The sequence below is a fragment of the Lissotriton vulgaris genome, chromosome 7 (genome assembly GCF_964263255.1).
Source record: "Lissotriton vulgaris chromosome 7, aLisVul1.2, whole genome shotgun sequence".
NCBI classification, from domain to species: domain Eukaryota; kingdom Metazoa; phylum Chordata; class Amphibia; order Caudata; family Salamandridae; genus Lissotriton; species Lissotriton vulgaris.
The window spans coordinates 1030977166-1031001827 of record NC_141695.1 but is presented as its reverse complement, the minus strand read 5'-3'; the positions used below and the strand labels follow the sequence as shown (position 1 = coordinate 1031001827).

Here is a 24662-nt window from a genome sequence, read left to right as displayed (position 1 = left end):
CATCCAGAACCAACACTAGATGGCGATCTTATGAAAAGCATGGGATCTACAGCTCACATGCCTCGAACAGTAGTGCTCACTGGCAGATAATATCCATATGAGTATCCTTGGATTAGTCTATCATGGCCGCGCAACAGCAAAAAACCTTTCAAGGACTTGCTCGAGAATTTAAACTTAAACTTTTGGGGTTGCAAGCCTTGCTAGTGCAGCAATCTACGTTAAAGTTCCTCACCGATGGTCAATTTTATCTTGAAACATGGAGATATTTCAGGAATCTGACGGAGACATTTATTTGCAACATCAACAGGGTTTGACTCCAGAGATTTTAGAAGGGAAAATCTGACCATGTAAAAAATTCTGTTAAAACCAATGAAGAGCACTGGAGCCATGCCAGTAAGAGTAGAAAAAACAGGAACAGAGGCAAGCATGCCAGATGGTGGCCCCATACAAGGAGACCAGTGCTGTTGCTTCCTGGGAGGGAAGAAGTGTGACTTGTGTGGTGCCACATGGAGGCACTGGACAGCCTAAGCCAGAGGAAAAACCTTTCTGATCCAATGTAGCACCTTGGGGACAGTGATAAGGCAATGAATCTCTGGAGTAGCCAAAAGAAATACATTACAACAAATGGTTATGTAAAACCACGACAATTTGCTGATGTAGTAAACTTAAACCTTGCATGAATAGTACACATTAACATACCCATTCCAGTGCTGTTATAAGGACGGTACAGTTCTAAATATGGCTTAAACATTACCTTGAATTTATTTCTGCACCAGCAGTAAGGAGAACCTTGATTATGTTGACATATCCTCCTGATGCCGCAAGGCTAAGGGGAGTGTAGTCTGAGACATTCCTATGCTCTTTATTTGCACCTCTTAGTAAAAGTAGCTCCACTACCTAAAATGCACAGACAAACAAAAAAATTATTGTAACTAAATATCAAGCTAGAAGAAGAAAATACATTTCATAGAAGATGTTTAACAGACATTTTCAGTACACTGTAGACTTCAAAATTTGTTCAGAAATAAGTGAATTTATAAAAACCTTTACTTTTCACTAGATTCCTTGCCCCATTCCTTCCAGACTAATAGGAACATTATAAAGCACTCATACCTGATCAGGAGGACATCAACTCACATAAACTTGAAAATAGATCATGGATTTTGGAAAGGCAAGGCTTGACTCCATGTATTTTATGACTTGATTTTTCTATGTATTAATTTACCTACAGCGGGAATAATGTTTTTGCAGCTAGTTTTCCATTTCATTTATTTCTAGGATTTTAACTGTAATTTCTCTTTCTTTCACTTCCTTCTAAAAGCCTCACTGCTGGAGAGAAAAGGGCTCCGTATCATCATCAGGTTTCCCTTAACAATATTTGATTTGCTCTGCTGCCAGTGTATAGACTGGTAATGAGAATGTGCAGGGTGGGTCAACCGCACTGGGGAGCCTTACTGTGGGAGTTGGTACCGACACTATGGAGGGATTTTCAGACTCTAGAAAAGGGGGTAGCTGACTCCCACACTCACATGAAAGATTCCCATGTGAAGAAGCTTGGTCTCCTACCTGAAAAGCACCTAGAGGGCTGGGTAAAAGGCAATCCTGCTCACTACTGCCAATGGGCTATATAATCTGACAATATAGCAGCACAACTTGAGTAACAGTCATTCAGAGTTATACAAACATCTAATGGATTCCAAAACGGTCGGATACCAGACAGCTTGGAAAAGAATCTGACACTTGAAGTGCACTAGGGTGCCCCTGGGGGTGATCACTAAAGTAACGAGTTACTTACCTTCGGTAACGATGTATCTGGTAGAGCCGATTCTAGCCACAGATTCCTTAACGTAGAATTATCCCCAGGCGTGAGACTGGATCCGGAAAACTTTTTGCCACAGCATCCCTGCGCTCTGGGGGACGACATTGTGCGACTCCGCGCAAGAGTCATCCGCGCACCTGATGTCATTGGGGTCACATAAGTCCCTGCGCGCCTATGTCAGTTTTCTTCAGAGAACTTTTTCGCACCACAACGCAGTCACCAGACAAACTGTGGGAACCTGGGACCAGTGTGCAAAATAGCAGAACAATTGGAAAAAGGAAAGGAGAGGAACAACAACATAAAGAGCAGTGCCAGACACCGCGGTACCCAAAGGCAGGGAAAAGAATAAAGCCCTGAATCACCACCCTGCCAGAATGTAGTCAGCAACTCCCAGCCCCCCCCCCCCACCCCCCCCCCGACCCTCCAAGACACAGTACAGATGCAAAATGTCATGACAACTTGAGCAGGAGTATAACCCCGACCAAGAACAACGAAGGGGAACCAGTTCCAAGACAAATAGGGAACAACAACCCTCCAAGGCAACCTTAACACAGAGTACGACAATCCCCCAAGGAAAGAAAGGGCAAAGAACTGCCAGGTGACCCCAACTCAAAGGGTAGCAGAGGCCCAGGACCCTAGAAACAAAAAGGGAGGAAGGAGAGGGACGAGAACAAGGCAATCCCCAATCCCGAAGCAACCAGGACAGAGTGGCACAGGAGTACCTCTAGACCCATCCTCTAAATTGCCAAAGAGGAGGAAGGAACAAGAAACAAGACAAACATCCTGTCAAAGAGCGAAGTAAGGTCCTCGCAGAACGGGGAGGAAAGGCGTGCCGTGAAGGAATCTGCGGCTAGAATAGTCTCTACCAGATACATCGTTACCGAAGGGAAGTAACTCATACATCTGATAGAAGACTACTAGCCACAGATTCCTTAATATAGAATAGAAACCTTAGCCATACCCACGGGGAAGGAGGGTCTGCGAAAGGACCCCACCAGCCTGGTTATAACAGAAGGTCCCACAGGGGACCAGTCCAACAGACAGGGCGAGAGGCCCCTCTCCGCAGGCAAGGGGAACCCCACAAGAAGAACACTCCGACCCCTAGAGGGGTGTGGGAAGAAGAAAGGAGAATGAGAAGCCTGTTCACACTCAACAGAGGAAATAAGGGCAAGGCCAGGGGAGGCCGAAGCATCCCACGCCACTACAAAGCAACCGAACCTCCAGCCAATTCCAGGTAAGAAAGAGAAAGAAAAAGAAAAAGAAACTCAGAGGGGCCAAGGAAACTAGGGAAAAGAAGGTGAGCCCACCATATTCGGTAATCAATTGACCAGGCAGAGCGGCGCCGGCAGCAAGAAGCAGCCAGAAACAGGAAGAATATTTTATTTATTTTGAAAGTTTTATATAGCGCGGACAAGATCTTCACAGATATCAGAGCGCTTTACATAGAATAGCCCAGGGCCCCTAGGAAGACCGGGCAGGCTACGGCTGAAAAAGGGAAAAAACATAAAACTATCTCAGCTTAAAGGACAGGTACATGAAGGTTAGGAAATGCCCGGACACACCACCACAAGGGGTCCATGCACACGACCTAAAGAAGCATCTGCAACATACATAAACGCAATGGAGAGCAGAGGCCTGAAGGCGACCACAACCCCCTAGCACAACGCAAGCTATATAACAGCTACCACTACCCCACATAGGGTACGATAAGTCCCAAGACATGGGAACCCTCCTTGGAAGAAACTTCTGCAGCAGAGGAAAAACTAAAGAGCCGCGGGGAAAAAAAAACGCTGAAGGCTTGTCAAGCAGCCCAAGAGAAAAACAGAAGGCTTAATCTCATGCCCAATCTGGGCAGATAACTCTAGCAAAAAACACAGACCACAAGGGCCTTCCAGCAGCCAACAAGCCACAGTCTCAACAAGGAGGACTCGAGTGGCCACAAAACACAGCACAACCAGGGCGACTCGCCCAAAGGGAGGTCCAAGAACCAGATCAACTCACCAGTCACTGAGGGGGAGAGGGGGAGAAGAGGAGGAGGAGGACGAAGCCCCGCCAAGAACCTCTGGATGGCAGAGTCTGCCGGGTCATGGAATAACAGGGTGCTGTCTAAGGGAAGATCAACCAGTCGTTTCCTAACATTCTCGGGGAACACACTGTCCCGAAGCCAAGGCGTGGCGGTGAAGGGCAACCGAAGAAGCCATGGGACGACCCAGCGCCTTCGATATGTCCAGAGCTGAGCGATGAATGAAAGCCACCAGCTCCCGGCCATCCAATGCATGATGCCGCAAGTCAACCTGAACAGTCACCTGTGAAGTGGCGGATCCCAAGGACTCGGCAGAGTCCCACAAAGAAGAGATGGCTCTGGCCAACACACAAGGTGTTACGGGCCCGCAGAGCGGCGCTGGTCGAGGCGAACATGTTGTGCCAAGAGTCCAGCCAGCGGGCCTCCCGCGACGGTGTAGAAAACAGTGGCGCAAAAGTGGGCTGGAAGCAAAGGGGTGGAGGGAAAGACACGCCGGGTCACACGGTGCAGGAAGGTGCCAGTGCAGGAGGTGATGGGGCACTGGGTCCCCTGTGGCGGGACGCCCCCAAGTCCCCATCAGCGAAGGAAGGAGCGAACCCTCAAAGGGAAGCAACAGCTCCCTCCCACCAGAGCCCTGGTGCAGAACCTCCAGCAGATGATCTGCAGGAAAAAGAGCAACCGGGACACCCATGCACAAAATACCCACAGCCGTGGACACAGCACAAGCGAAGGCCGCACCCGCCTCCAAATACCCACAGCCGTGGACACAGCACAAGCGAAGGCCGCACCCGCCTCCGTAGGGCCCCGCGGTGGAAAAAGCAGCTCCTATGTGGGCGACTACTGCAAACTAAGGCGGCCCTCCCCGAAGAGAAGCAGGGCAGGCAAAGGCCAGACCTGAAAGATAGAAGGAAGGCCCGAGGAGTGGGGGGGATCTGTTGCTTCTCCTGTGAAAACCACGGCCTCTGGAATAGCGGGGAGCCGTTTGATGACGCCGGGGAAAAAGCCACCACGCGGCGGCCCGTCTCCGGTGAGGACGATACCAGCAGGCACCCAACCTCCAGAGAAGAGCGAGATTCCGAAGAAGAGTCCACCACTCGACGCCTGTCCGGCGCCATAGAGTCCGCCTCTGAGGCAGGACGTTATCACCATCCGACGCCAAAGGAGACGCCGGACAGGCCTCTGCCACATCACACAGCGCCGGGGACCGGAGCCGAAGTGGCCAAGAGATGGCGCCGTTCCGGCGCCGCCTCGACCTCCGATGAGGCAGCCACCTGTGTTGAGGGACGAGAGGGACCTGGGGAGTGGCAAGAAGCCCTCCGCCAGCCTCGACCCAGACTGGGATGTAGGGTGTTTGCCGACCCATGCGGCGCCGCCACGGCCGATTCAACCTCCGACCCGACCTCAGACGAGGCAGCCACCTGCGTGGAGGGACGAGAGGGGCCGAGGAGTCCCCTTCCAGCCTCGACCCATAGCGGGATGAGAGGGGTCCACTGACCCCTTTGGCGACGCCCGGGCCAGCAGCTGCTGTAGCGGCGTCACCTCCGCCGTAGACAAGGCCACCTCCAGTCCAGAGGGACGAGAGGGGCTCAGGGATGCGACCCGAGCCCCGGCGACCTCCCGCAACACCACAGGGACTCCCACAGGAGTTTGCGGCGAGGCAGAGGTGCAGTGGACCTTAGTTTCTATGGGTGGGGTGGATGTTGAAGCCCTAGCCTCCTTACCTCTCGGCATGGTCAGGAAATGGGCAATCATCAACAGGGAACAAAGAAGAGGTTTTGAGGGATACAGGAGCCAGCATGACCACAGTGGTGGACTGGATGTTTCCCCAGAGCAGATTATCCCAGATATTCTCCCTAGGCTAGTCAACATTCACAATGATGTGAAATTTCATACCAGAGAAATGGTCAACTTTGAGTAGGGAGGTGTTACAGACCATAAGAGGGAGGTGTGAGCCGTGCCATTCCTGTTGTAAAATCCTGCTTGGGCTACCATGAAAAAAGAAAAGAAAAAAAAAGGAAAAGAAAAAAAGGAGAAAGAGAGAGAGAGAATGTATATACACACATACATATACACATAACTATACACACACACACACACACACGCACACACTTACAAACATCAGGGAAGTCAAATTAGCTGTAGGCTGGAGCAGTGGCCCAGATGAAGGTCAAAAGGGATGAGAAATCAACCTTAAAACTGCCAATGCCATAGTAGGCACCTGACTCGCAGCAAGATAATCTGAGCTTAAAAGGGAAGAAAATAAGTTACTTACCTGTAACTGTAGTTCTCCAGTATTGGATCTTTCATATATTCATATGCTTTAATCATTCCCGGTCGTCGAGATGGGAATCCCAGGGTACATTATAATAGCAATGCAAAGTTAGACTTAGACCAGAAAGGCCATAGGCCCTTTAGTTTTCTAACATATTAAGCATTGTTAAAAAAGAGACCAAACATAGGTTTGAACCAATCAGGTTGCCCTGCCCTCTTGAATACTCTTGAGAGAAATTCCAATCCCTCAAAATTTCAAAGCACGAGTGTACTACATACACCAAGACAAAAAGATGGAAAGGTGAATTTCTCAGGGGAGGAGGGTGGGTCGCATGTAAATCTATGAAAGATTCCAATACTGGTTCATAGCGAATATGCTACTTACCAGTATGCATCTGTTCTTGGCATGTAGGGCTGCTGACATTCATATCTGTGCCTAGATCGCCGCCTAGTGTTGGATCCGGATGATTGCACATTGTTGTCCTGGAAGAGTCTTCGAAGTATCACAAGATAGGTGGCTCCTCCCCTGGACTACAGTGCGCATGGGCATCGACTCCATCCTCAGATTGTTTTTGGCCATTGTGGCCAAGATGGAGTGAAACTCAGTGAATGATGACCATGCTGTAAGTAAATGGGAATTCTGCAGCTGCTACAGGCGTCGGGGAGGAGGGCGGGCGATATGAATGTCAGCAGCCCTACATGCCAAGAACAGATGCATACTGGTAAGTAGCATATTCGGTTCGAGGCATGTGGGCTGCTGAATTCATATCTGTGCATAGAATACATAGCAGTCCCTCCATTAACGGCGGCCGCCCGTGCCAGCTGCAGCAGTTTGGAAAAGTGTTTTGAGAACAGCCTGCCCTACAGCTACCTGCTGTTTGGAGTGCACATCGACACAGTAATGCTTAGTAAATGTGTGTGTGGTAGACCATGTGGCTGCTCTACATATGTCTTCCAAAGGAATGTTTCCAAGGAATGCCATAGAGGCCCCCAACTTTCTGGTGGAGTGGGCTCTTGATGGAATGGTAAGAGTACGTTTTGCTTTCAGATAGCAGATCTGGATTCATTTAACGATCCACCTAGCAATACCAGCCTTGGAAATAGGGTTACCTTTGTGGTGTGGTGCAAAGGCGACAAAGAGTTGCTTAGTTTTCCTAAAATCCTTGGTTATATCGATGTAATACATCAGGGCCCTTTTTACGTCAAGGGTGTGGAGCATGCGCTCCGCCAATGACTCTGGATTTTGAAAGAAAACGGGTAATTCAATAGTTTGGTTGATATGGAATTGAGACACAACCTTGGGAAGAAATTTAGGGTTAGTGCGAAGCACTACCCTGTTGGAATGAATTTGAATAAACGGCTCTTGGATAGTTAGGGCTTGTAATTCACTAACCCTCCGTAGCGATGTAATTGCTATGAGGAAAGCCACTTTCCACGTCAAGAACTGAATCTCGCAGGAATGCAGTGGTTCAAAGGGAGGACCCATCAGCCTGGTGAGGACCACATTGAGGTTCCACTCTGGAGCTGGTGGGGTCCGTGGAGGAATGACTTGTTTGAGTCCTTCCAGAAAAGCCTTAATGGCAGGCACCCTGAAGAGGGAGAGGTGCTGCCTATTCTGGAGATAAGCGGCCATCGCAGATAGATGTATGCGAATGGAAGCATAGGCCAGATTACATTTGTACAGATGGAAAAGGTAACAGATGATATTCTGAATAGAAGCATCCAGCGGGTTAATGTTGTGGTCTGCACAATAAATGACAAACCGCTTCCGTTTTGCCGCATAGCATGCTCTGGTAGTGGGCTTCCTTGCCTCCCGAATGATGTCCATACAGTCGGAAGGTAAGTGCAGGTAGCCAAACTCTAGGACTTCAGGAGCCAGATCGCCAGGTTGAGCTGTTGCGGATCTGGATGCTGAATGTCGCCATGGCTCTGCGTCAGAAGGCTGGGTGTGAGAAGTAGCCTCTGATGCGGTACCACGGACAGTTCTAGAAACGTGGTGTACCATGGTTGGCGAGCCCACGTTGGAGCAACCAAGATGAGTCATCGAGTGCTGCCTGAGCTTGCGTGCCACCAGCGGAATCAAAGTGCTCGGGGAAAAGCGTACGCAAATCTGCCTGACCAGTTCATCCATATCGCATTGCCCTGCGACTGTGGGTGTGGGAACCTGGCGGCAAAGCTTTGGCATTTTGCGTTCTCCCTTGTGGCGAAGAGGTCGATCTCTGGATGACCCCACCTTCGGAAGTACGGTTGGAGAACTGATGGATGTATCTCCCACTCGTGCATTTGGTGGCTGTGCCTGCTGAGCAGGTCCGCAATCTGGTTGTCTTTGCCCGGGAGGTGTTCTGCCATGAGGAAGATGTTCCTCTGAATGGCCCACTTCCACATGCTCTGAGCCAGATGAGACAGCTGCAGAGAGTGTGTTCCTCCCTGCTTTTGAATGTAGTACATTGCCGTCATGTTGTCCGTCCGGATCAACACGACTTTGTTGCACAGATGTACTTTGAAGGCTTTTAGTGTCATGAAGATCGCCATCAGTTCTAGAACATTGATGTGCATCTTCCTTTGCTGTTGCGTCCATAGTCCCTGCACAGTGTACTGGAGTACATGCGCTCCGCATCCCTGGAGAGAAGCGTCCGTTGTCAGGATGATCTGTGGCACAGGCTCTTGGAACAGTCGGCCCTTGCAAAGGTTTCGTGGATTCCACCAATGCAGAGAGTTGTATGCCCGACTGCTCACCAACACTAGGTCTTTTAACTGCCCGTGAGCCTGAGTCCACTGACGTGCTAAGCACTCCTGAAGCGGACGCATATGTAGTCTCGCGTGCGGGACTATGGAGATGCAGGAGGCCATCATGCCTATCAACTGCATGAACACTCTTGCTGGAAGCGAGTGTTGAGGTCTGAATTTTTGGATCAGCGATTGAATGCTGCCGACTCTCACCGAATTCGGCTGGCTGTGGCCGCCATAGTGTCTATGGTCGCACCCAGATACTGTAGTATGTGGGCGGGCTGGAGGTGGGATTTCGGGTAATTCAGTGAGAATCCCAGATCGTGCAGGAGGGGAATGGGGTGGGACACGTGGGCGGCACACTGCTGGGCTGACTTCGCTTGGATGAGCCAGTCGTCCAGATAGGGGTAGACGTGGATGTTTTGTCTCCTGAGATGTGCCGCCACCGTCGCCAGGCACTTCGTGAACACCCTGGGTGCCGTGGTGACACCGAAAGGAAAAACCTTGAATTGGTGGTGCTGGTTTTGGATGGTGAATCTGAGGTATTTCCTGTGTGAAGGGTGCAGAGGAATGTGAAAGTACGCATCCTTTAGGTCCAAAGTTGCGAGAAAGCCCCCCTGCCGGGGCAGCAAGAGCACCTGCTGCAGGGTCAGCATATGGAAGTGCTTCGACAGGATGTAGTAGTTGAGGGGCCTGAGGTCTAGGATGGGCCTGAGGGACCAGTCCTTCTTTGGTATTAGGAAGTACAGGGAGTAGACCCCTGTGCCTCTCTTGCATAGGCACGAGCTCTATTGCCCCTTTTTGCAGCATGACGGTGACCTCCTGCTGCAATAAGTGCAAGTGCTCGTCCGACATAGGACGGTGTCTTGGGGGCATGTTGGGTGGAGTGGATGTTAACTCCAGACAGTAACCAAATTGGATAAGTTTTCTGACCCACCTGTCCGTGGTGATGGACTTCCAGACGGGCAGGAACTGCTGTAGTCTCCCCCCGACTGGTGTTGTGTGGTCGGGGGGCAGTGACAAGGCGTCACTGTTTGTTGGTGGTAGAGGACCTTGAGCTGTTGTTGCCACGTCCTCTGCCTTTGGCGCTGTTGCCACGATATCCACCTAGACTCTTGTTGGCATAAGTAGTCTGGGTGTTGCCCTTGTAGTATTGCGTGGATTGGGAAAGCTGACCCCTTGAGACGCCTCTAGTGTTGGAGCGATGAAAGGACCCACCCCGAAACTGCTGGGACTGTAAGGCACCCATGGATTTTGCAGTGTCAGTGTCCTTCTTCATTTTCTCTAGGGTGGTGCCAACCTCTGGGCCAAACAGGTGATGAGGGTTAACCGTTTGGTTCAGGATGGTGGTTTGGATGTCTGGCTTAAATCCAGAGATTCTCAGCCAGGCATGTCTCCGAAGCATAACACTGGTGTTTATGGCTCGTGCAGCGGTATCGGCTGCGTCCAGAGCGCACTTAATGGAAGCGTTGGAGATTAGCTTCCCCTCTTGGATCAGCATCTCAGCCCCTTCTTTGTACTGATCAGGCAGGTGTTGCAACAGGGTCTCTAGTGTATCGTAGTGCGCCCTGTCATAGCGCACTAGAAGCGCTGGTGTGTTAGAGATGCGCCATATGTTGGCTGCCTGTGCTGCTACCCTCTTCCCCGAAGCCTCAAAGACCTTGGATTCTTTGTCTGGGGGAGGAGCATCACCCGTAGTCTGAGAATTGGCCCTCTTCCGGGCATTCGAGACGACAAGGGAGTCCAGAGGCAATTGTCCTTTAATGTAGGTAGGATCAGTAGGAGCCGACCTGTACTTCTTGTCAATCCTAGGGTTGATCACCCTTGCCCTGGTTGGTTCTTTGAAGATCTCAGCAGCATGCTTCAAAACACCTTTTAGCATAGGCAGAGTTTTTACAGTCTTTTCCGATACTGAAAAAGTGTCAGAGGAAATCCACATCTACAGGATCAGCATGCAGCTGGACATTGTGATTAGCAGCAGCCCGTTCAATGAGGGCATTGAAAGCAGCAGAGTCCTCAGTAGGTGAAGTCTTTGCAGAAAAGAGTTGAGGGTCTTGTCCTGCATGAGGATCCCCAGGGTCACCACCAGCTGCCCAGGGCTCAGTGGTATCCTCAGGGTCTGTATAGACTGGGTAACTGTATTCATCCTCCTCATCACCTTCACCAGCGTCCACATCGGAGTAAGTGGGCGACACATCATGAGTCTGTGGTGAAAGGGGTTCCACCAAGACTGGAGAGACAGCAGAGTCCTCCTTCTTCTTGAGAGGGATCTTGTAAGACTCCAGTTCTGGTTCTGGGGGGACTTTCCGCTTCAGAAGGGAAAGCCTGCCCGTTTCGGCGTCAATGAAGTGTTCCTGACGCTCATCCTCCGAAGGGTGTCGAGGCCACGGAATGTGGACCACCGACTACGCTTTCGGCGCCGAGGAGACCTTCTCGGGCACGCCGGCCACTGCTTTAGGAGCGAAAGCCTTCGGCGCCGTCTTAGGCGGCAAGGTAAAGAGGATCGGCGTGGACGACTTATCTGGTTTTTCCACGGGCTTCGCAGGCGGGGGGTCCTTTGGCTCGACCGCCGCGGCGCCGTCCCTGATGCGCTGCAGGGAGTCCGCGACTTTCTTGGTGAACGCGGCGGATGGAAGCGCCGGTTCAGCGGAGTCCTTCGAGGTCACTTTTGGAGTCGAGTCCTTTGAGGCCACTTTCGGAGTCGACTCCCGGGGCGCAGCGCCCTTGGCCTTGTCGTGCGGACGCGGGGCAGAGAGGACCTTCGGGTCATCGAGCCGCTTCTTGGGGTCACCGAGAGTTTTCTTCGGTTCGTCGATAGCTTTCCTCGGGTCGACAAGGCCCTTGCTGGCGTCGACCGACTTTGGCGCTGACGCGCCGGTATCGACCACCTTCACTTTAGTCTTCGGCGTGGCAGACTTTGTCTCGACGCCCTTGACTTGGCCTTTCGGCTCGACAGCCGTCTTCTGTTTCTTTGGCGCCAAGGCCTCCGAAGCCTTCGATCCGACCAAAGCGATGCGCACTTTCTGGCGTCGAGACCGTAGGTTTAACTTTCGGTTTAGTTTTGCCAGGGAGTGGCTCGGTAACAATGTCCGTGGCCGGGCCGGAAGGCGGGGCCGTGGAACCCATATCGAGGTCTCGGGTAAGGCCCGAAGGCGATCCCTCGACCTGGGCCTTATAAGTAGGCACGGCCCCAGAGTCAGTTTGAGGAAGCTCCTCGTCCGAGCTATCCTCCATCACCCCAAGGCACCGTCGTCGTCTCCTACCTCCTCGACGACTTCTTCGCTTTCGAACACCTCAGCATCAGCGTTGTAGTCTTCGTCGACGTCAGACGCGGGGTTAGACTCCGAGACGTCCTGGATATATTCTTACTCGACGTCCCCAGCATCGAAAATGTCCGTAGGCGCCAAAGCAGATTGCTGGGCCTCCAGGCGCGCAGCTCGCCGAAGCTTAAGCGTCTTCTTGGACCTGAAGTGTGAACAGGCCATACACTTGGCCTCATCGTGGTCCGGTGACAGACACTTGTTGCACACCGGGTGGACGTCGATGTGTGCGTACTTAGAGTTACAGACCGGACATCTCTTGAATGGACTTCGGTCCATGATGGATGGTCGATAAGTCTGGAGCGTCGACTAGGCCTTCCGCGCCGAGAGCACGCGGAAGTACAGAAACCGGCTCGGAGCCGAGCTAGAAGAGTAAAGCCGAACGCAAGAACAATACCGACGTATAGACTAAAGTCCTTTTGGTCTTAAGAAGTTTTTCTATTGATTCCGACAAGAGGGAATTAAAGACATCCGAGCCCAATGGCGGAAAAAAACAATCTGAGGATGGAGTCGATGCCCATGCGCACTGTAGTCCAGGGGAGGAGCCACCTATCTCGTGATACTTCGAAGACTCTTCCAGGACCACAATGTGCAATCATCCGGACCCAACACTAGGCGCGATCTATGCACAGATATGAATTCAGCAGCCCACATGCCTCTAACATATATCATATCCAAAACCAGACATAAAGCAATACATATATAAATATATATATATACAAATACACCCAATAGGAATGAGTAGAAAGAAAAAATGTGCATAGCCTTAAAAAGGATGGAGGGGTGAAGGAGGAATCTCACAGTCAAAGGTAAATATGTTGCAGTACTGGTTGATCCATTGTCCTTTCATTGCGAACTGCAAAGCAGTAATGCCCGGCAAAGGTGTGTGCATTCTTCCAAGTAGCTGGATGGCAGATGTCCTGGATTGGCACACCGCCAAACAGCGCTGTTGAGGCTGAAACAGTTCTGGTAGAGGGAGTGTGTACAGATGTCTGTAACGGCTTGCCTGCCGCTTGATGGCCATTGCGAATGGTGCAAGAAATCCAACAAGCTATGCTCTGTTTGGAAAGAGGACAGGGGGCCCTTAAGGCCACAAAGTGTCGATCAGAATTGTGGAAGGGTCTAGTGACTAGTCCTTTACAAATAGAACTTCAAGCAAATGTTGACATCAACGAATAGAGGGTTCTGTTCACTGGAGTGGATGGACCTACGAAGAATGTCTTGACGATGACTGGCTGAAGAGACTTTAGGAATGAACTTAGGGTTCGTCTGGAAGACCACTCATTTCTGAATTGCAGGAAAGGCTACTGAAAGGTTAAAGCTTGAATTTCACTCACTTGCCTAGCAGATGTCTGTGCTACAGGTAGTGGTACCTTCCACAAAATGAATTTTGAATCTGCTCTGTGAATGGGTTTGAATGGGTGCTTCATAAGCTGTGAGAGAAATAACACTGAGCTGCCAGAGAGGAGGGGAGGTCTGACAGGTGGCAGACCTGAAACAGTCCCTTAAGGAATTGTTTAACAATTATAGATGACCATAAGGAAGGTAAGGTAGACCTCCTAAAGCGTGAGATACATGCCATGTGGACCTTAATAGAGACGTGAGCCAATTCTTATTTTGCAAAGTGCAGGAGATATGGGAGAATCTCATGAGAAGAGAAAGGATGCACATTAGCTTGCTCGCAAAAAATTAAGCTATCAGGGGCTTGTAAAGCACGGCTACACACCCATGAGGGTCTCAAGGTACTGGGGTCGGGGGCTGCTGGTTGAACTGGGTGGAGGATCATTTGAAGAGCCAGGTCTTAAGATCCTTCCTGAACTCGGTCAGTGATGCGGATGCCTGAGGAGCAGTGGCAGGGAGTTCCATGTCTTGGTGGCAAAGTAGGAGGATGATCTTCCTCCAGTTCTGGTCTTGTGGATCCGGAGGATGGAGGAGAGGGAGAGTTGGGAGGATCGGAGTTGTCTGGTGGTACGTGGAATGTGAGGCAGTGGTTCAGGTACAATGGTCCTTTGTTGTGTAGGGCTTTATAGGTGTGAGTGAGGAGCTTGAAAGTGACTCTCGTTGACTGAGCGCCAGTGTAGTTGTCGGAGGTGTTGCATGATGTGGCTGCGGCGGGGGATGTAGAGGACCAGTCTGGTGGTGGCGTTTTGGATGTACTGTAGTTTATTGAGCTGTTTCTGGTTGACACCAGCATAGAGTGTGTTGCAGTGGTCGGGTCTGCTGGTGATGAGTGCAAAAACATTTCCACTTCAGCCGATAGGTCTGGTTAGTACTGCCTCACGAACGCTGGACAGTATTTCCCTGCATGCCAAGGATAGGTTCAAATGGGAAAACACATTGTGCTCAGGAGAGAAGCCGATAAATGAAGAGATTTGAGATCTGGATGCAGCACTTGGCTCTGGGACATCATTAAGAGAGATGGAATCGGTTTCAAGAGAATGTGATGTCTCTCAGGGAGTAAGAGGAGTTCCATAAACCAATGTTGGCACTGCCAGGAGGGAGCTATGAGGATCACCCTGCAGGGCTCAGCTTCATCTTCATAAGCAGCCTTGGTAGGAGAGGAAAGACGTAAGAAAAGATGCCCAACCATGCCATCAAAAATGCATTCCCTCATGATCCCTGATGGGGATGCCAGCTTGCGAAGAACAAAGCGATGCAAAAGGGGATGATGGACGGAGCGTTTGAGCAAATCAAACACTCACCCCCAGTCAACTGATCTGGGTTTAATCCATCACCATTCTTTTGCTCACTCAGCCACCCCAGTTCAGACATGGCCATGTGCAAATCAGTCTGACCCTGTGCCTCATGGGAACAGTCCAGCCCGAACTGCCAAGCCAGGTCTTCCCTGGACCGGAAACAAGCATCCTGGGACCGGCTTGCGAAGAACATGCATTCCTTGTTTGGAAGGGGGAGGGGCATTTCGATGTTGCAAAAAGATTGAGATTCGGCTTGCCAAATTGGAGGAAGATGCTGTAGTGTGGCTTGATCCAATTCCCATCCATGACACAGAGACTTTAGTCTGGTTAGAGTGTCTGCTGTTTGTTTCTGGTTGTCGGGAAAGATGTTCTGGTATTAGGGATACTGGGTTCTAAATTGCCCATTCCCCGATGCCCTGCTCCTCTTGGGATTGGAGGCGTGATCTCTTATCACCCTGCCTGCTCATGTAGTGCATCGGGTGGTGTTGTCCTTCAGAACGAGTACTGCTGAGTTCTTTATTCTTGGCAGGAATGCTTGTAAGACCAGATGAGCAACTTTGAGCTTCAACAAGTGAAGGAGGTGATGCAGCCTTTGCCACGGACATGTAAGTCTTGAAGAAAAGCTCCCCATCCGTCAATGGGGGCATTGGTAGTGAGGTCCAAAGGAGATGGCAGGACTAGAAAGGAGATACAGACTGAAATATTCTTTTGATGTGCCTACCATAAAACAGCTTTGACCATGGGTGGAGAGATGGGGAGTAGATCGTCAAAAGATCCCTCTTCTTGAAGCCACAGCTTGTTTATTTCCTCTTGGAGAGGACGCATCCTTAACCAGTAGAATTGAACTAAAGGGATGTAGGAGGACATCATCCCAAGGAGGGATTTAAAACTGCGAACTGAAAGACTTTTTTTGTGTGAGTTCTGCCCCTAGGAAAGTAATAGTCTTTGAAGTAAGCAACACTCACTTATCTGAATTCAGGGTAAGGCCTAGTTCCGTGAACAGCATTGTGCAGGCTGCTTGACCAACCAATTGTCCAAATACAGGAACACTTGCTGTCTGTTTCTTGAGAAAGGCTGCAACTGGAGCTAACCACTTTGCAGATATTCAGGGGCATATTTAAAGACAAAAGAGAGGACTCAATTGATAATGGCTCCGGACTATTGTGAATAGAAGGAATTTCGTATGAGATGGGTAAATGGGAAAATTCAAATATGTGTCTTGGAGATTGAGCGTGGGTATGTAATCTCCTGGGTTCAAGAGCAACAGAATCTCCTGTAAAGAGACCAAGCGGAAGGACTGTTTATTCAGGTAGGCGTTGGGATTTCCCAAGTCCAGAATAGATCTCTCTTGCCTGAACCTTTGGTGGACCAAAAAGAAACAGGAATAGAACCCCTTTGCTCAATGTGATGCCGGAACTGGTTATACTGCTCCATTCGCCAACATTGCAAGAATCTCTAAACGGTGGTGAAGTAGATGTTTTGAAACAGACGGTTGAGGTGTAGTGGGAGGTGGAATTTGAAGAAATTCTAGAGTATGACCAAACTGAATAAGGTTGAGAATCCACTGGTCTGTAGTTATAGCCTGCCAGTGATGAAGATATGCAGATATTGTGCCCCCTAACTTGATTTGTGAGGAATGAGGAATAGCCAGATCCTAAAGGTGGTCATTAATGACTAGCTGAATTCTTTGTCTGACGTCCTGCTCTACCTTTTGCAGAACAGCGATTGTAAGCCACTGGATGTGACGGACGTTGGGTGTACTGGGGATGATAGGGCTAAGATGAAGAGGAGTAAGCGGGGTACCAATACTGCTGGTATCCTCCCCCTTAAGATGGAAGTCTTCTCTCTCGGGCGCCTTGAAAGGCAACCTTACGAAACTGGAGCATCCCCAAAGACTTAGCTGTGTCGGTCACAGACTTTATAGCTTGTAGTGCCTCATCGATGTGATTCATGTTTTGGACCTCAGGGTGGAAGGACGTAGCTTTAAGTCAGCCCTGGCGGTGTAAAACTACAGCACCAGCCAGCAGTTAAAGGGCAATTGTAGCAATGTTCATTGCACAGTCTATGACTTCCGACGATGTGCGCTCTCCTTCCTGGAGAATCTTTGTGGACACTGATTTACTCTCGTTGGATAGCTAATCAATGAAAGGGGCAAGATTGGAAGGCATCTGGCGGTCGTATCTGCCAAGAACTTAGAGAATTTGTTGCCCTTACACTGAGCACCGACATGGAAGAAAACCTCTTACCAACATTGTTAACCCCTTCTGAGTTCATGACGGCCTGGAGCCGTCATGATGCACAGTGGGCGTGTGCTCATGACGGCTCCAGGCCGTCAATGCACCCACCCATGGGGGAAGCGCTGGCGCATCCCCCATGTAACACAGATCCTCTGGTTTGAACCGGGGAAGGAAGGGGAAGCCCTTGCCCTGCCTCCCCCGCGCCCCCCACCCCCTCTGCATCACTGGAGGTTTCCTTTTGTTCCCCGAAGCGCAGGAAGCCATTTGCTTCCAGCATGTCAGGGAACAAACAGTTAAGTTTTATTGATTGCTGGGGAGGAGGGGGGGGAATTGGGGGATTTGTCCAAAGAGGCAGCAGGAATGCCCACTAGCGCCAGGGATTATTTTTGTTTTGTTTTTTGGGGAGTATGTTTATGGCTGTCTGCCCCTATGGGGGGCAGATCTTGTCCTTTTATGTTATCTAGGGCCCACTAGGCTACCAGGACTTTTTTGGGGGGGAGCGTGACTCCTTGGGGAGGGGGGGGGGGGGGGGGCAGATCTCACCTTTTTTTTTATATCTAGGGCTTAGTATGCCACCAGGGATCTTTTTTTTTGTGTGGGGGGAGGGGTGACCCCTTGGGCAAGGGCCGCTCCCCTTTATGGGAGGATGATTGAGGCCATTTCTGTCCTCTTTGGGTGGCAGATCAGCAGAATGTTTTTTAGGCCCATCTGCCCCAAGGGGGGCGGAAGCCACTAGACAACAGGGGTTTTTAAATTGCTTCCCTTTTACGGGGGAATATTTTATTTGTACTCTTAGGCCCACCTACCCCATAGCTTAGCTGGTGGATTGTGTGTGTACTGGTGCGTTATTTGAATATGTGATTGTAATGATTTTCGCTTTTTTATTCTAGTGTAAAGCTTTTGATTCCTGTTTGCGATTTTGGCAGTGGTTGTTCTGCGGTTTTGCGAAATTGCATTTATTTGGTAAGAAAAGCATTTTTGTTGTGTTTGACTCCAAATGAGTATTATTGTCATGCAAGAATGATTTTTTTTTGTAAGTGGTGTCATAATGGTAGCATATTCGTTAGTGTTCAGAGCATGAAATTATTTGCAATGTGTTTTGCATTGTCTTATGTGTATTTCTTTTTCTTTTTTAGTGGGATATTGTTGACCCTTACTGTGTCTGTGCAGAGTAGGTGGTGGTGAGTCTAGCTGCTTCTGTCAAGTGAGTGGTATAGTGTTGGAGTATATAGGTATTTGTGATAAAGCTACATTTTGTTGATCTCTTTTTTTTTTTACAAAAGATTTGTTGCTGTTGACTTGTTTGACAAGTTACCTTTATTAGTAAGCATTATGGCTGGCCGTAGAATAACTGCTAAGCAGGTGGTTGGTATGCTTCTTGAATCTTCCTCTGACCATGATTATGAGACTGACAGTGCGTCTGAGGGAGAGGAGGGAGGGGAAGATTCAGGCAGTGAGTTTTCTCTCAACATGGAATCATCGGATGATGAAGGTACTCTCAGTGCGGATGAAGTGCCTGTTTTAGAGGAGGACACTGCTGTGCAGATGGTGCAAGAGGCATCTGGATTGAAGCCAGAAGCTGGCTAGCCTTCCTACTGGAAGTTCTGGGCTGATTCAAACATGGTGCAGCCGGTGGTGCCTGCCTTTAGTGGTGATGCAGGGTGTAGAGTGGATTGTGAAATATTTTTGCCTATACAGTTTTTTGAGTTCTTTATGTATGATGTATTTTTGGGTGAGATTGTTGAGCAGACTAATTTGTATGCTGAACAGTTTTTGAGGGACAACAGTGCCAGACTTAGGTCCTACTCTAGAGCTACCCGGTGGACTTCCACAAATCTGGAAGAGATTAAGTAGGTTTTGGGTTAGACTTTATTGATGGGTTTGATAAGGAAGCCGTCCATGGCTTCATATTGGTCTACAAGTCTCTTGATGGCAACAGCCATATTTCCTGCAGTTATGACTCATGATCGGTATTTACTTTTGCTTCGGATGCTGCATTTTGTTGATAATGCTCTGGCATTGCCACGAGATCACCCTGACTGTGACAGTCTTTTTAAGATTTGGCCTGATTTTCAGAGATCTATATTCCAGGGAAAGAAATATCTATTGATGAGTCTTCGGTCCTGTTCAAGGGCCGTTTGGTTTTTAGGCAGTACATTCCTACCAAGAGGCACGCTAGGAATTAAGCTGTATATGTTGTCTGAGAGTAGGACAGGATATGTTTTTAAGTTCAGTGCGTACATTGGTAGGGATTTCACGATTGACCCCCCTAGTTGTCCGTCCACTTTTGGAGTTTCAGAGAGAATTGTGTGGGATCTTGCTAGAGGACTATTTAACAGAGGCCACCATTTGTATCTTGATAACTTCTACACTGCTGTGCAATTGTTTAAGGAATTGTTTAAAGTAGACACTTTTGGTTGTGGCACAATCTGCTCTAACCGTAAAGGTTAGCCAAAAGAGCTTGTTTGCAAAAAACGTCATAGGGGACACTGCAGTTCCTTGCATAATGATGAACTACTAGCTGTGAAATTTGTGGACAGGAGGGATGTGTACCGGCTGACTACTATCCATGATTAGAGTAGTTCACCTGTGGCTGTTTGGGCTCAGATTGCTGAAGTGCACAAACCTGTGTGCATTTTAGACTACACTAATCACATGGGTGGTGTTAATATGATTTGGAAAAAACACAGTTGAAGGACAGAATGCAGAACAATGTCTTACGTTCACCCCAGTACAAAGATCTGGGCCTAAATCCATCGTTTCTTTTGCACTCCACACGACCCTAGGTCAGATAATGGCTATATGCAAATCAGCCTTGACCCTGTGCCTCATGTGAACAGTCCAGCACGAACTACCAAGCCATGTCTTTCCTAGACCGGAATGAAGCATCCAAGGACCGGGTTCCTGGCTATCAGCCTTCTTCAGCCTGGATAGCTTGACTCCAGTGATGTGGAGAGCCTGGGACTCACGTCTGAGCATACCCAGCCCACTCGGGGTGAACATTGCAAAAAACACAGTTGATGGACAGAATGCAGAACAATGTCTTACATTCACCCCAGTACAAAGATCTCCAGATCTTTGACTGGGGGTGAATGTTTTGCCATTGTGCAACATTCCGTCCATCATCTTGTGTATTTTGCTGTTCACCCTATGTGGGAAGGGTATGCCCAGATGTGGATCCCGTGCTCACTAAGCCACTGGAGTCAAGCTATCCTGGCTGAAGACGGTGGATAGCCAGAAACCGGTCCTAGGATGCTTGATTCCGTTTCAGGGAAGACATGGCTTGGCAGTTCGGTCTGGTCTATTCCCATAAGGCACTGGGTCAAGACTGATTTGCATATGGACATGTCTGAACTGGGGTGGCTTGGTGAGCAAAATAACGATGGATTAAACCCAGATCTGTGACTGGGGGTGAATGTGTTGCCATTGTGCAACATTCCGTCCATCATCTTGTGTATTTTGTTAATACGATTTGGGCCATTTCCTGTTGCAGCCACTATGCCTACCCACACAAGTTAGGTACCATTTTTATCTGGCGACCTGGGGGAACGCTGGGCAGGAGGAAATGTGTGGATCCACACAGATTCCAGAAGTTTCCACCACAGAAATGAGAGTAAAGTGTGTTTTTCTGGACAATCTTTTAGGTTTGCAAGGGATTCTGGGTAACAACCTGGTGGGAGGCAGTCCAGTCACCCCATCCTGGATTCCCCTGGGTGTCTAGTTTTCAAAAAATTATCGATTTGCTAGGTTTCCCTAGGTGTCGGCAGAGCTATGGTTCAAAAACTACAGCTAGGCACTTTGCCAAAAAAGGGTAATTTTTCTTGTGAAAATGTGGTGTGTTCACGTTGGGTTTTGAGCCATTTCCAGTGGTGGGCACTATGCCTAACACACAAGTGAGGTATCATTTTTCTCGGGAGACTTAGGGTAATTCATATTTGTAAAGCAACTATTACCTATTGACATTCGATGCATTTCTGCCTCCCAAATGAACAACAGTGTGTAAAAAAAGAAGTCATTTTAAAAAATGACCGATAATTCTCAAGCTAGTTTGAGTAGTCCCAATTTCGAAAATGTGCAAATATATACTGTTTCTAAACTCTATATTTTGTTCCCATTTCAGAAATACATAGGTGTCACACAAGTGAGGTACCATTTTTATCGGAAGACTTTGGGGAACGCGAGGTTGGTGGAAATTTGTGGATCCACGCAGATTTCAGAACTTTCCACAACAGAAATGTGGGGAAAATGTGTTTTTTTGGACAATTTTTAGGTTTGCAAGGGATTCTGGGTAACAGAACCTGGTGGGAGGCAGTCAAGTCACCCCATCCTGGATTCCCCTGGGTTTTTAGTTTTAAAAAATGTATAGGTTTGCTAGGTTTCCCTAGATGCCGGCAGAGCTTTGGTTCAAAAGTACGAGTTACTTACCTTTGGTAACTATGTATCTGGTAGAGAAGATTCTAGCCACAGATTCCTTAACGTAGAATTATCCCCAGGCGTGAGACTGGATCCGGAATTATTTTTGCCAAGCATCCCTGTGTGCTGGGGGGGAAGGCATCATGCGACTGACCGGACGTTGTCCGCATACGTGACAGCAGCAAGGTCACATAGTCCCACCCCGGCGCGCTAAAGTCAGTTTTCTTCTGAAAACTTTTCTGCGCCAAAGCAAGGAGCCATCAGACAAAACTGACAGTATGGGAACAGTGTGCGAAAGAGCAGAAACATAGAAAAGGAATGGTGAGAAACACAATAATGAGCAGTGCCAGACACTGCATTACCTAAGGGCAGGAAAAAGTATGAGAACAGAGCACCGCCCTGATCAGCAACCCTTCCAGCACGGAAATAGCCCTCCTAGAGACAAAGAACATATGAAAAAATGTCATGATAACGTAGCAGTACTACAACCCCAATCAATAACAATGAAGGTGAATCAGTCCGGGACGAACAAGGAACGAAAAACCCCAGAAGAGCCCCAGCGCAGAATGCGACATCCCCCATAAGGAACAAGGGCAGAGGCCAGGACAAAAGACCCCAACCCAGAGGGCAGCAGAGAAGCATAGGGGCCATAACCCCTCACACTGAAAGGGAGAAGAGGGAAGGGACAGCGCCCGAGGAGGCACAAGAATCTCCAGAAACTCCAGAACCACCACAACCCCAGGGAGGAGAGGGAGAACAGAAGACAGGGCCCACTGAAAGAGGGTTAAACACCCCCACCTCAAGCAGCGGACAAGGTAAGGACGACTGTCCTGCTAAAGTGCCAGAAGGCACAGTGATGCAAAATAACAGCAGGTCGGCACCACAGGCACAGCACGCTGAAGACAACAGCACGTAACAGTGCACCAAGGACAAGCCAGACTCCAGCCGGAGACAGAGGACAAGAATGCCAAGAGGCCCCGGCCACACCCCAAGGGAGAAGTCCGCACACACGGCCCAAACAACAAAAGAAGCGGAACCAGGCAGAGCTATGATGCAAGGCCGCAGACAGCAGGCCAGACCAGGCTAGCAACGCAGCGATCCCTGGAAAAGGACAGCAAGAGGATCGCACCTACATTCGGTGACTCCATGGAGAGTAGAGGCCCGAAGGCGACCATACTTCCCCAGCACATGACAGAGCTATATAATAGCTACCAGAACCCCACATAGGGCATGTTACGTCCCAAGACATGGGAACCTTCTTAGGAAAAACTTTCCGCAGCAGAGGAAAACAGAAAGACGTGCGGAGAACCTGCAGACGGCTTCCCAATAAGCCAATAAGAACAACAGAAGGCCTAATCTCAGGGCCAACACGGCTCAGCAAAAGCCAAAAATAGGGGGCCGGACCAGCAGCCAACAGCACCACAGTCCTAACCAAAGTACTTGAATGCACAGTAATCACACAGAACACACACAGGGGCGACCCGCCCCAACAGAAGAACACCTACCAAAATCCATATCAACTCACAGGTCACTGAGGGGGAGAAGGAGGAGGCGGCGGCTGAAGCCCCGTCAAGAACCTCTGAATGGCCGAGTCCGCTGGCGCATGGAACAAAAGAGCACCATCGAAAGGAAGGTCCACCAGCCGTTCTCTGGGAACACACTGTCCCGAAGTCAGGCATGACGACTAAGTGCGACCGAAGAAGCCATGGCACGACCAAGCACCTCCGAGATGTCCAGAGAGGAACGAAGAATAAACGCTGCCAGCTCCCGGCCATCCAACACATGGTGCTGCAGATCCACACAAGCACCCTCCTGGGAAGCGGCCGACATAAGGGACTCCGTAGAGTCCCACAAGGAAGAAGTGACCCTAGCCAAAACACACACTGTTAAGGGCCCTCAGAGCCGCACTGGTGGAGGCGAACATATTGCACCCCCAGGAGTCAAGCCAGCGGGCCTCTCGCGACGGGGGAGACAACAGTGGTGGCAGAGAGGGTAGGGCATTCTGCAAAAGAGGGCCCCTGGTAGAAGGGTGGCGGGAAAGACACAGGATCATGTGTTGCGCCGGATGGTGGCAGTGCAGAAGGTGTTGAGGCACTGGGTCCCCCTTGGCGGGGCGGCTCCGAGCTCCCAGAAGAGAAGCATGGAGCGAACTCTCGAAGGGAAGCAGCAGCGCCCTACCAGCAGAACCCTGATGGAGTACCTACAGAAGATGATCTGCGGGGAAATGGGTAGCTGGATCACCCATGCGCAAGATTCCCACAGCCGCGGAAACAGCGTGAGCAAAGGCAGCACCCGCCTCCGTAGGGCCACCAGGTGGAGAAAGCAGCTCCTAGGTAGGTTACGGCAGAAAGCTAAGGCGGCCGTCCCTTAAGCCAACCGGAGGAAGGGCCAGGTCCGGAAAGGAGGAAGAGGGACCGAGGAGTGGGGGACCTGTGGCGCGAAGAGCAGTCCTTAGACTACGTCGGGGGAAAAGCCACGACGCGGCGGCCCATCTCCGGCGAGGACGAAACCAGCAAGCGCCGAACCTCTGGAGAAGAGGTGGCGTCGGAAGACGAGTCAACGACCCAACGTCGGCCTGGTGCCGTAGAGTCTGCAATCTGAGGCAGGACATCGTCATCCGGCGCCAGGGGAGACGCTGGAACGACCTCCGCCACAGCGCAGGAGACCGGGGCTAGGCCCGAGTCAGGGCGGAGCCAGAAAGGTGTCGACCCGACCTCTGACGAGGCAGCCGCCTGCGTGGAGGGGCGAGAGGGACCCGGGGAGGGACAAGGGGTCCCCCACCAGTCTCGGCCTGTGACGGGACGAGAAGGGCCCTCCACCAGCCCCTGTGGCCCCGCCAGGGCCAACAGCCGCTGGCGCCTAAGCAGCGTCACCTCTGCCTCGGACGAGGCTACCACCTGTCCCGAGGGTGACTCGTGGATGCCACCCGAGCCCCGGCGACCTCCCACGACACCACAGTGACTCAGGCAGAAGTTTGCGGCTAAGCAGAGGCGCCATGGCCTGAAGGAGGGACCCCCGAAGGGCCGTACCCCAACGGCACCACATCCTCTGAACCTGGGTCCGAGCCAGTCGGCGCTGGAGCCACCGGTGATGCCGCGGACTGCCTGCACACGGCAAGGGATCCGCAGACGTCCCAGGAAGAAGGAGGAGGAGGAG

At 50.3% G+C, this 24662-nt stretch overlaps 1 protein-coding gene across 3 annotated transcripts in view; it reads right to left on the bottom strand.

Annotated features, from left to right (window-relative positions):
• Positions 1-24662, bottom strand: part of ANKHD1 (ankyrin repeat and KH domain containing 1) — a 1478908-nt gene that overhangs the window by 943895 nt on the left and 510351 nt on the right. For all 3 annotated transcript variants that reach the window (XM_086931463.1, XM_086931465.1, XM_086931464.1), the window contains exon 19: positions 755-897. In XM_086931463.1, coding sequence (XP_086787589.1) covers positions 755-897 — 143 coding nt within the window. The remainder of the gene's footprint in view (positions 1-754; positions 898-24662) is intronic.